General features: G+C 44.2%; 1 protein-coding gene across 1 annotated transcript in view; it reads right to left on the reverse strand.

Moving 5' to 3' along the window:
- Positions 1–909: 909 nt before the first annotated feature.
- The window catches only part of LOC104512679 (calpain-8-like), a 29,602-nt gene continuing 17,952 nt past the window's right edge, over positions 910–12,559 (reverse strand). The window contains 11 exon segments of the mRNA XM_010155739.1: positions 910–933; positions 1,825–1,883; positions 2,494–2,610; positions 3,544–3,622; positions 5,007–5,075; positions 6,249–6,313; positions 6,853–6,910; positions 7,835–7,900; positions 8,544–8,580; positions 9,146–9,357; positions 11,041–11,052. Coding sequence (XP_010154041.1) covers positions 910–933; positions 1,825–1,883; positions 2,494–2,610; positions 3,544–3,622; positions 5,007–5,075; positions 6,249–6,313; positions 6,853–6,910; positions 7,835–7,900; positions 8,544–8,580; positions 9,146–9,357; positions 11,041–11,052 — 798 coding nt within the window.

A 12,559-nucleotide genomic window follows, 5' to 3' on the forward strand; every position in this document is an offset into this window, starting at 1 on the left:
GCCAGTGATTACTAGCTTCAGTTTCATCTTTAAATCATGACCCACACTACCACATCCCTTGCACACTCAAGCTCCTGGACTCCCCCTACACATGCATTTTATGCTCCTCCCTTCATGAGCTTCTGGGCTCCAATCACTCGCCTCCTAAAACTCCAAACCCCACCTTTGGGCACTGAAGTACTGATGTGGACAAGCATCCGTAGGAGAAACACTCCACTGAAATAACTGCAGCAACTTGCCTTGGCCTTCCCTCCTTGCTCCTTTTCCTGGAAGACTGAGCCAAGACTTGTGGGCGAGTGCCATTGGGTTTGCCAAATCCTCTGTTCCTCCTTATTGCTGTGTCCCTGCCCAATTCCCCTGTGCTCTCAGCAGCTCACTGTCTGCCTCCGAGCTCCTCACCTCCAGCTTCTGCTGGTGCTTGGCACAACCGAAGTGGATAATTGGCTGGGAAGGGAGGTAGCCAGAGCAGCAAGACTAATTTTGCCCAAGCTCTGAGCATGGGTTTCTCCCTGTGAAACATGCTGATGTTGGAGGCAATGGACGTCCCTTCCAGCATTTTGAATGCTGCTGAACTTTGATGCATATTCACAAGTCAAACCAAAGCCACCTGGGCCCATCCCTGGTAAGTCAGAATTTGTGACATTTCAGCGTGACACAGAGAAATGCAATTGGGTCAGGAAACGTAAAGGAGATTAGGTTTAGGTTTGTTTGGTTTATTTGTTTATCTTTTTTGGTTCAAGAGTGTATGTATTTTCTAACTGCCAAGAGATCACTTCATTTTTAGTGGGCTTAAAATAACTTGCCAGTAATAAAAACAAGTTTTTCTCTCTGCTGTCCTTAAAAAGAAGCCGAATGAGTGGTTCCATGTTGGAAGAGCCTGAGGTCTCTGCTGAATTCATCAACCATGGATCAAACCAGTGTGCAGCACAGCCACTGAGGGAGAAACAGAACAAGGAGTCAGACCATCTGGAAGATCCACAGGATGCCACAGGGACACTCTACCACGGCTCTGGGAAAACAAGCTGGGAAAGGCTGGAGCTGGGTTTTAATCTGTTGTACATGTAGGATCCATCTGCTTTGGAACTTTGGGGAAATTATGTTAATATTGTGAAGATCAACCTCAGCCATTGCAAGTGAGGTCTCTTCTGAGAGAAGGCCGGTTCTCCAGGGTAAGTTGCTGAAAAATTCAAGGGTAGGAGTATGCAATGTACAATTTCAACTCGATTTAATTATGGCTGAGAGTCACAGGGCTTCCTAGCCATCCTCCTCTTTTCCAGACAGTCTTCAGCTGAGAGGACTAATTGGATGGACCTCTTGAGGCCCCTTCCAGCTGTTTCCTGAGATATATTTGTGTTCTGGAAAAGGAAGACTCAAGCTGATTGCTTTTATTACAGCTTCAACAGAAGAAATTTGCATTAAAAACAATGTGGGGGAAAAAAAAGACCTGGCATCTTAAAAGGTCTCTTCTAATTCTGGCAGGTTGATCAGTACATTCTCTGCCAGACAAGAACAGTTCCCTGCTGTGTGTTTTCTAATGAATTGACCACTGCCCTCTAAAAGTAGACAGTGAAACACAGTGTAAGCATTTCCTCAAGCAACCTTAGGGGTTTTGAAAGTATCTTTACTTTTTTGTTCATGTAAGGTAAATGTTCATTCTACTAATTCAGACAGGCCCTCTGAGCTGAAGAACCTTTTCATATAAACTAACTTTCCCTTGGAATCATAATTGAGTTTACCACTCAATAGTGATTTTAAATAAATGTATTTTAGTGTGCTCTATTGCTGTAGCTTAGCCAAATGGTATTTCGACCTGACCAGCCTCACCTCAGCCAGAGAAAGCTGGATGACTCCACTCTTGTCTTTGTCCAGGAGATGGAACACTTCTGAAAAGTAGAAGAGAGGGAAAAAAATTGGATATGAACTAGAGTTTGGCATGCACAGCATCACTTTCTGACAAAATGTAGAGATCTGGCTTTTTGCCATGATCTACTGGAAATCTAGACTAGTTCTGTAAGATAATATTACAGCTGTTCTTCTTTCCTCTTACAAGTCATTTCCAAGCCACTTCATGGGGTGGAATAGTCAGATCTACAGCAGCAAACTGAGAGTTGGCAGCAGGACAACTATAAAATCTGATGCGGTACCATCTGGTATGATGTGGGGACAAACCTGTAAATCAGGACTGAGTAAGGACTGTGAGTGATAAATGGTACCATTTACAGGACCCGGGACAATGTGGGGGCCAGCACACTGACCACGAAGTGCAGGTGACTGTAAAGCAGAAGAGTGTGGTAGGTTATGAAAACGTCCCTCACCCCAAATGGTCAGACAGAAAGGCTTTTGCTATTCCTCTGCTGCTTGCTCCAACAGACACAATTTTGCTGGCACCCTCACGTTTCCATGCAATTTGCTGCACTCACAGTTAAAAGAGACCAAATAATGAAACCCCAAATTTTTCGGGAACTCCCTTGGCTGATGAAGGGAGGCACTTACTGAACAGGGTCTCCAGGCGAATCAGACAGGCCACAAAGCCATCGAAATCTACGGTCAGCTTGCTGCAGGCGTAGCGGCTGACAATGCTGTGCTGCACCTGATCGCTGAGCGTGAAACCTGAGGGCAGGGGAAGCACACAAATCACTGACACAGCAGGTTAATAAGCTGCCTTTGATGTGACTTATCCACGGACTGCTGCAGCTGCAGGCAGAGCTGGATGAAGGATTGAGGACTATTCCTCCCAGAAGGTCTGTTGGACTCCATCACCCCACTTCTGCTGTGGGTCCTTTCCAATGCCCATTGTGCTGGGTGAAGAAAGGCATAAAGTTCTCCCACGGCATTTTGTCACACTGCATATTTCACATTGTTTCACAGCATAACCAGTCCTATGTTCCCCAGATAAACCCCTAATTAGCAAGTCTTGGTGCTGCAGCTGAATAGCAGTGATTGCAGTGGAGCCAATTGCTCACATACCACATTGGGCTCTATTCAGGCCCATATTAGTTCTATTTCTGTCTCTGGATCATTCACATAGACTCCATCGAGCACAAGACATCAAAAAAACAGTGCTCCTCTAGATGCCTCTGAGCCAGCAAACAGGGCTCCAAAAGTGAATAGCACACATCAGAGAGGATATCTTCAGGACATGCCTTCATCAGGCTTGTACCTTTTCTAGTGTAGAGAAAGGTGGTGGGAGGAAATGAAGGAAAAAGAGGGTTTGGACATGTCTCTGAAAGAGGACAATTAGATTAGGAAATAATGAGGCCAAAAATAGAGCAGGTAATAATCAAATGGATAATCAGTCGTCACAGCATGGACAAAAATATTCGTAGTTCATAATGCAGAACAAAGGATGGGGTTTGATGTATGTAACAGCAAAAGGATGTAGCGATATGTGGCTGTCAGGAAGGGAGAATGGCACTGGCAACGCTGTGATCTAAGGGACAGGAGGGAAGCAAAGCCATTAAAGGCTCCACTGTTCTTCCAGTCATGGGGTGGGGGGGGTGGTGACTGCAGTGATCCGACATTGTCCCTGAGCAGCGCACTCACCTGCCTCTCTGAGGGCGTTCCGCATCTCGTGGGAGTCGATGGTTCCAGAGTAGTCAGTGTCCACTTTCTTGTAGATCTCCTGCGGCAGAGGAATGAGGGAATGCAGAAATGACTTCACAGCGTACCCGTGCAGCAGTGTGAGGGTGCAAGCATGGGCGGGCAGACTTTGGCTTGCATGGCTGGGTAACAGTGGTAACCAGGCTCACCCGCAGGCAGCAGCCGGAATTAAATAACCAGGGATCCTCTAGAGTTTAACCTCGGTTTGCTAGTCCACGCTGCAGCCCGTGCCCTGCCATCCACCCTGCTCCTGTCGCTGGGTTAAAGCCAGGACGCTCGTGCCTACCTCCACACTGTCACGCTGCCTCGGGTTGCTCATGGCGGGGACAGGGGCTGCCCCAACCAGCCCGAGCTCCTGCTCTTTGAGATGTTAACAAGCAAGGGAAATGTTTCAAGTAGCTACTGGCAAGCAAGGAAGGCTGGGAAACACGTTCCCATGGGCTGGCAGCCTGCCTGCCTTCATGGCACACGGCTGCAGACAGGCCATCGAGGAAAATAACCTACCATTTGGCAAACACTACAACAGACAAAGTCCATTTTGCTTAATATTTCAGACGAGATGACAGATGCTTCCTACTGCCAGCAAGTTTATATTATCCAGAATTAGAAGCCACCCAGACCTACAGCCTGGACTAGAACTGTCTCTCAGTGCTTGCTCTGCCAGCACCAGCCTCAGGACAGAGCCGGTGCCTCCGGCTGAAGGATGTTCATGAATACCTCATGAACCAGGACAGATGCTCTGTGCTGACCAGCATCAAACACGATAGCAGCAGGCTTGCCCGAAAGGGATATTGCCAAACAAAGCAGGTCCAAATTTGACCTCCCTTTAGACTGCTTGATTCTGGGTGCACTTCTTAGGATATTAAATCCTCTATCATAAAAATAATTCAGCATGAAAAATACCAAGCCAGATTTTTGTAGGACCTAAAAATATGTGTTTCTTGTGTTTGCTGGTGTTCAGCTGGCAGTGTAACATATCGCAGCAGCAGAAGCATGTTCATACGAGCTTGCATACAGCAGGCAGCAGAGAGCTGTCTTTGCCAGCAGTGAAAGAGGGTTAATCTGTCCTTCCATGAGGTATTGCAAATTATGGAGAGTGGTGGGGACAAGGTAAAAGAATATCTGCATGTGTCCTTTTAATTCAGTGGTGTTTCTGAGCCTTGGAACAAACTCCGGCGGTGAGAAGGAAGGCTTCCAAGCATCTATCTGTCTGTGGTGGCTTAACTGTATCTCAGGGCTAGATCATACAATCATAGGAATGGTTTGGGTTGGAAGGGACCTTAAAGATCATCTAGTTCCACCCCCCCTGCCATGGGCAGGGACACCTTCCACTAGACCAGGTTGCTCAAAGCCTCCGTACTTCAGAGCTGAGAGGGAAGGGGAGACAGTCAGAAATACTATGTTACCAAATATCTTTGAATCTTCATCCAAAGTGTCTTGAATTCTACAAGTCCCAAGGTGCTGGATCCATTGGCCTGGGGATGTTAAGGCACTGTTCAAAAATCAGGATTCCTCTAGCCTTAGAAAAACTGGAGAGCCACCAGTTCTGATAAAAACAAACTACCCATCACCGTGTCATCTTAATGCCATATTCATTCTCGTTTGTAATACATCTCCATCTCACACAGACATGTCCACAGCTTTGCATTTGCTTAGCAAAAAGCATGCCAAGAATTTCTAGGCTATCTGCACTCTCAAGGAATGATATATGGGATTGCTAAATATAAAAGCATGATTAGATCCACTGGCATACTGTACAGTTAACAGTAGATTAAAGGCTTTAGGGAAACAAAGGACTGGCCTCAGAGCCGACGAGTGTTAGAGAGCAGAAAGAGGAATTGTGAGTGAACAGAGTAGGCTACACAGTCTTCCCCCATATCCTTCAGGACCTTGAACATCCTTTCCTATGGAAAATTATGCAGAAGGAAAGAGTAACATACTGATCTGCCCTGTTGGGTTTGGGAGGCTGTGGAGTGTAGGGCAAAGGCATCACTTCTAACAGCCGGTGATCCACAATATCCACAGCTAATCCCTGCTGACCATGTCACGAGACCAAAAAAAATCCTGGCAGCATGGCTCTTGACCGACCCAGTGTACTGGCTGCCTTCCCAGCACTGGACAGATGTGCAGACCTCTCCTTTTCCCTTGGTTGCTCAAAGTTTACTAGCTCCCACATGTCCCACAAGCTATGCAGAAGGGAGGGAGGCACAGCATGTACCCCTAGCCTTCCCCCTCTCAACAGGTTCTCCAGCCTGTCTCTGCTGCTTTGAGCTTGGAGCACTGCAAGCAGCACCTGGCTTAGAGATGGAAGTTGAGGTTGTCCTTAAAACCTGCCTCCTGCCAAGCACGCTGTGTGTGCATCCCAAACTGCACAGGTGCATCCAGGCAGAAGCTACCTGCTTCTCCTCTCTGCTATTTTTAGGGAAAAGTTTAAGCAATGAGAGATGCAGAGCAGGTGAGAGAAGCAGCTGATGATTAAATGGTTCAGGTTTCTGCCACCCTGAGCTGATAGAGCTGCTTGGCTGAATTTTATGCCTTCAGCCATGCACCTGGATAATGGAAGAGTAAACTTCGCCTTATCTTGTTAAGAAGTTTTGCAAAAGAGACACAGAAAATTTAAAGGTGACAAAATGGTGTTCAAAGGATACATCTAAAAGGCTGATCATCTCCCTGCAAGTGTTAATGTTGAATCCATCACTTTTAATATCCTTTCCTGTGCAAAAAGAAAGGAAAAATCCAAGTCAGAAATATTTTTAGACAATTTTCTGCAGACAACCTTGGGGATGTCAACCACCTTAAAATCTTGTTAGCAAAGTAAATGCTCTGCCACTTGTTCCACTGTTTCCCCTCAGCTGATTAGCGTGGCTGGTTTTTGGCACAGGGACAGGGGTTGCTATCAGGTTTTGGGGGTAAGCTTATATCTGTCCACAGAAGTTATGCAGCAGCGTAATAACATCTTCCCATGGTGGTCCTCCCAAGAAGGTACAAAGCCTCTGTGGGACATCAACTGGCAGCACTTGGAAGGGGAGCAACAGCTGCCATTCCCCTGTACCCCCACAAATTAAAGGTCCAACAGACCAGGAGAAACTCAGCTGGGGGCAGACAGGAACTCGTGCTTTCATCACCCATAGCTAACAGAGCTGGGTTTTGCTAGCACAGATGCTCACCCTGACCAAAACCCAACCTTAAGCTTTGCCATTGCAGCAGTTGCCTCTCGGCTCCACTCAATGGGAACTACCTGACGTTACTTACTCTTTGCCAAAACCCGGTTTAGGATAGTCTGAAGTTCAATTGCAGTCATTTCACAGTCCTGGACAGAAAATGTACTTTAGGTGTTAGCACAAAAATGATTTGAAACTAACTATATTCATTTGCTGTCAGGCATCCAGAGACTATTTTCCTTCCATATCTAAGGCATGTAACCTTTTCCTAATACTTTACATTTACCATCAAGCGTCACAGGGAGGACATCCTCAGAAACCATGAATATTTTCTAGCCTTTCAAACGGGAAATAAGTGATTTGTTAGGTGCCACGGTGACATGACCCAGTACACGTTAACTTTTTAACAGGTTTGACTGAATTGAGTGACTGCCTTCTTTCTCAGCTAAAAAGGCTCAGGAGGGCATTTGAGATTTTCCAGGCTTATGGAAACTACAACCAAACAATACTATATTTGCCCCTTCAAAACTCAGAAAGGCGTTTCTAACTGACAAGATGTTTTCTCTCTTTGGTGCCCATGGCCACCAGTTCATTAAGAGAAAATCTGACGTGACAGCCACAGGCTAGCGCAGCAGGGCTTTATAGATACTGAGGTTTGTCAAATACAATATACAGAAAGTTCAGCCAACAGTTTTCCGATCCCCGGGGCTTCTAAACAAAAAGGAAGGAATTGGCCAACTCGGCAGTTGTCAGAATTATACGCTAACTCCACAGGTAATTTATTTCACCGTGGGATGATATTTTCACAGTCCTCACTCCCATCACCCCTGTTTTCAAAGTTATTCTATGCCCTGCATTACCAAGGGAACAAATCATATTTTGCACCAATAAGAGGAACAATGTAGTAAAACTGCTCCTGTAAAATAAATTGAACTGAAGCTGTGAGTTAATAAAAGAGGAGAACTGCTTGGGGTTTTTTGAAGACCAGACAGTAAAAGGAATCATCAAATCAAATATTTGCATAATCGTAACAGAGCGATCCCATTCTTTTTCTTTCACTTTAACCCACTTACCTCTCCAGAGAGCTTTTGAAAGAGAGTCTTGAACTCTTCATCTATATCTTTTTTACTGACATGAGGCTAGAGGAAGAAGAGGACCAAGAGTGTGGTTTACAAGGTGGTTCAGGCAAGCAAGCTGTGGCTGTCGTAAAGCAGCTTTACGGGGGACTATTTACAGCAACAGAAAATGAGCACTTGCCCTGCAGCAATGGCAAAACAGAGGCACTACTTAAATCACGACGAGTCAGGGGATGGCTTCATTCCGGGAGTAAATACTTTCTAAGCCTGATGAAAAAGTTTTCTTCTGCTACCAGGATAGTTTTGCGTAATAGCTGCAGTGAAAATGTTGCTGCACCTGGTCATAGCAATTCAGCAATTTCTTGGAAGTCTGCTTTTGCAATTTCTCTTGGGCTTCAGGCAGACTATTTGTTTCTATGGAAAGGATCATCCTGTGCCCTCCCCACTTTCTCCTACCTGTGCTAGATGGAGGGATGATTTAACGCGTTCCACACCAGTCTACAAGGGTGCAGTTTCTGTGCCACATTGGCCCAGGTACGTGAAAATGCAAGTGGAACTGAGACATGGAGATATGTAAAGAATCCCCACAACCAAAAAATATTTCTCCTGAGCACAAACACATACTGTGATCCCAGCTCAGGGAAGAAATAAAACTCTTGCCCCTGCTTTGTCGCCACATAATAAAGGAAAATTATAAGACCTTTACCTCATATGGATTTGCAGACACCACATCACCAATCATCCTAAAGGAAAAAAAGAAAAAAAACCAAAACCAACCAGAAAAGACGAGTCTACCATTTGCCTTCAAAATAATCAGGAGAACAAGCTGTTTTAATATGAGGCGTTAGTGAAAGCACAGAACAAGCCCCAGGTTTCCTGCTTCCCATGATCCCCATCCCAACTCTGTCCCATCTCTTTGAAGATATTTTCCTTGGGAAATCCAGCCTTGTTGTTCCTGTCTGGTATCCAGACTCCTGCTTTTTCATTCAATGGCCGCTATTGATACAACCCTTTTTAAAACCATCTCCTCCTCATCATACTCCTACACCCCTTAATTGTGGGAACCTCTATGTCACAGACCTGAGGGATCTCGTTACCCCTTGAGTGTTTGGTGGAGGCCATCGGAAACTCTCTACCTTGGATCTGTGTCCCCCCTATGGTAGACTATGTAAGAAAATAGGTCCTAGAAATAAGCCTATTTTGCTGGTTAGGGGAACAGATAGACCACGGGATGTGGGTGCAACACCTGACCTTTTCCTTTATGTGCCTCACCAGCAGAAGAGGAGGTTTTACAGCAAAGATACGCACTGCGTTTTAGCCTGTTTCTCAGAAAAAACTCGCAGGCAGAACTCTCCATTTTTGTAAGGCTCGAACGTGGACGGCACAATGAGGTACTCTCCCCGGGGCAGCTTCACGCGGCTGGAGACTTCACGCAGGTTGACATAAGGATCAGACCGCGCTGCTGGTCGGTTCCTTGTGAAGAAAGCACGGTTCGCATGAATATCTGTGTTATTTTCCAGCTGTGGGAAAGGCGCTTTTGTTAGAAACCATTTGACAATTCCCTGGTAAACTCTATTTCAGTTTCGATGCTTTAAAGCCATCTCAAGTGTTTTCTTAGCATAAACCAATAAATCTGCAAGTGATAGCATAAAAGACAACCACCAATGTTCTGTCATGGGAAACAGTCGGGCAGATAATTAGGAGGGGCGAAGATCCTTCTCTATAAAGATTATCTTTCCACATGCCTCTTTACAATCTGTGATATAAAATAAATAAAAATATCATAATGTGTGCTCATATCTGGCTGTACTTAAGCTGCCCATGTGTAGAGCATTTTTTGTTTTCACAGGCTGCTTGTGGAAAGAATTTACATTTCAGATTGTTTTTGAGCAATTTATGATATGGGATAAATCTCCTAATTGCATAGGAATTGTAGCCTCTGATTTCTTTAAGCAAACTGAAAAGAACAGTAAAGAGAACAAAGCACCAGACACAAGGGGGAGACCTTTGGGGCCACATTAGATGATTTACTCAACTTCTAATAGTAATACCGAGGGTATTCCTTTCGATTACGTGGAAAACTGTAGTTAATTTTTCCTTAATACCAATATACTCTTATGCAAGCAAAACACTGCATATCTCATAAAACAAAACATTGGTGTAAGAATAACATCTCTGCTGTAAACCTCCTATTCATGAATTTCGCTCCACGGGGATGTCTTTCAAAAAGTGTGATTCAATGATCCACAAAAAGTGCTGTGTGGTTGACACAAGGTGGGGAATATTACATACAGATAAGGTTTCGGGCTGTCTAAGATCAGAGCATACGAAGATGTTATCAAACATTTTATAATCATTCTGTTTTTTTGTTGTAAACTACAGAAAAATATGGGTTTTTTCCTCTTTTGTTCTGAAGATAAGATTGGATTTGGTATTTATACAGCAGCCCTATTCTTTCTCCTCACTCAATCTTAAGCTAAGTGGGACTGCAAAGATTAAGAAGCCAGATCCATATCTTTTTCAATATATAAAGTTCATTTTCCCTTTGCATCTGCAAGGCTGTTAAAAGAACACAGTTAATTGCTACATGACCACACATTCATTCACTGAGAGAGAAGAAAGGGGCTGAAAAGCCAAGGAAAAACTGGCAACACACGCTGCCAGATCTCAGTAAGGAGCGTAGGCTATTCCTGCACACCCCTGGGGTCTCTTTCTTCAGGAATTAAAAGTCTCTTTACCTCAGTATTGACTTCTGGGAGGATTAGGAAAGGTTGAGCGGGGTTTGTTCATTACCAGGAGCCACAGCTCAGAACTATAAAAGGAATGGATCCACAGAGTCTGGCATTTCTTTGGAATAACATGAGATACATTTTCTCGATTTTAGAGTAAAGAGACCCCTTTCTGACTTCACCTGTACTAAACAGGCAAATTCTGACCTCTGTTACACAAACCTAATGGAAGCCAAATTTCAACAAGTATAAATGAAGCTAAGACTGGCACTCAGATATCTGTAATAAAGCTTTGTGCCCCAGTCCCTTGGAAATCGTTATTCAGAACATGAGATATTTGACCAGTGATCCAAGAATAAAGCTCTCCAGAAGAGCTGTCATTAGTAAGGAAGAATTCTCCCTGGTAGCTAAATTTTCCAGTGTGACAGGAGGTGCCCGTCTGGAAGCTAGAAGACTTCAGTAGAGATTACATACCTCCTGAGGAATCTGAAAGGAAGAGAAAGAGCTGATGTTAAAGGGCTGCTACATACCTGCTTTTATCATTAGGAAAAAAAAAAAATCAGATAAAGCATTGTTCAGACACCTTTTTTTTCATTTTCATTTAAAACCACATATTGTAGTATCACTTACACATACAGTTCCAGCTTGTGCTAGAGCTGTTCCAAAGGAAAAACAGGATCTTCATCCAGAGGAATCTATACAACATTTAAATTGCTTTTCCCTTGACATGCTGTTGTGAATGATACTATCAGTTGGAACTATTTGGGTAAGCCTTGAAATGTTCAGTCAGGAAAGTCAATGAGTTAGACCGACTTTGCTAACCAAAAACAAACTGAGAGTTTTGATAGCAGACCTAAAATCGACTACTCTACAGTTACTAAAATATGATGAAAATATAAGGCTACTGTCACTAACAGTCAGCCTGAGGATGATGAGATTGTTCTATGGCAAATATAACAAGTAACAAATTTCAAGATCTGGCCCTTCCTAAATTAACTAAATTCCTATGTTAATCTGTACCTCCAAATATACGGTAGCTTTTCTAAAAGCAATTAGTTGTCTTGAGAGCACAAATTCTCGTGAGAGCCAAGGAGATTATCCTTCCAAGACCCAGAAGAGGTTTTGAAAATATCACCTATACTATGATTCTGGGGCCTGAGATGGCCCCTTGAGATCTCAGGTCTTATAACCAGCATACTAGAAGGCCAGAGGCTCGGTGATGGGCCCACTTACAGTAATTGTCAGCAGGCAGTTTGAGCTACGCGACATACATAAAGCTCTGCAGGGCAGGTAGGTTTGAGCAGAAACCTTTTCACCTTCTCCCACACAGAGATCTGCTTTAGGTCATCATCCATGCTGTCCTAACTGGACCTTCTCAGCCACAGCATCAGCTGCAGTGATGTAAATCCATGACAGTGCATGACCCAAGGAACTTAGTTCATAGCTGGATGTCCACCTGAGATGGACAGCCATTTCTTGGCAGCCATTTCTTTCAAAAGAAAGACTTCATCTTGTTAAGAGTCACCAAGTCTACCCTACTATGGAAAAGATCATGGAAGAGACAGATGGGATGAAGTAGATGGAAAGCACAAAAGCTCTGCTAACTTCTCCAGGGTTGAACTCAGCAGTATCAGCAGACAAACACCCTTAATGTGCAAGTTCAGGATGTCAGTAGGCCAGGGTTCTTGGCACCACGCAGATGGCAACCCAGAGATGTGCTCAGTGAGAACCGTTTGCGTATGCAGACACTTGGGCACTAGGGAAAATCTGCCTAGTTTTGAACCATCTTGCACAAGACATATTAGCAGAAATCAGCCATTCCCATCTGCTCCCAGCTGTGCTGGTTAATGATCTTCATCTAGTGGAATTTATACAACATTTAACTGCTTTTCTCCAGGTACGATATTGGGAATGATAATACTGATGGTAAATTCTTATATTTGCTTCTCTTCCCTCACATCATAGAAATTTGAGGTGACACTGTAGATTTTTT

Source organism: Eurypyga helias, unplaced genomic scaffold (genome assembly GCF_000690775.1).
Source record: "Eurypyga helias isolate BGI_N326 unplaced genomic scaffold, ASM69077v1 scaffold15047, whole genome shotgun sequence".
Taxonomy (NCBI): Eukaryota; Metazoa; Chordata; class Aves; order Eurypygiformes; family Eurypygidae; genus Eurypyga; species Eurypyga helias.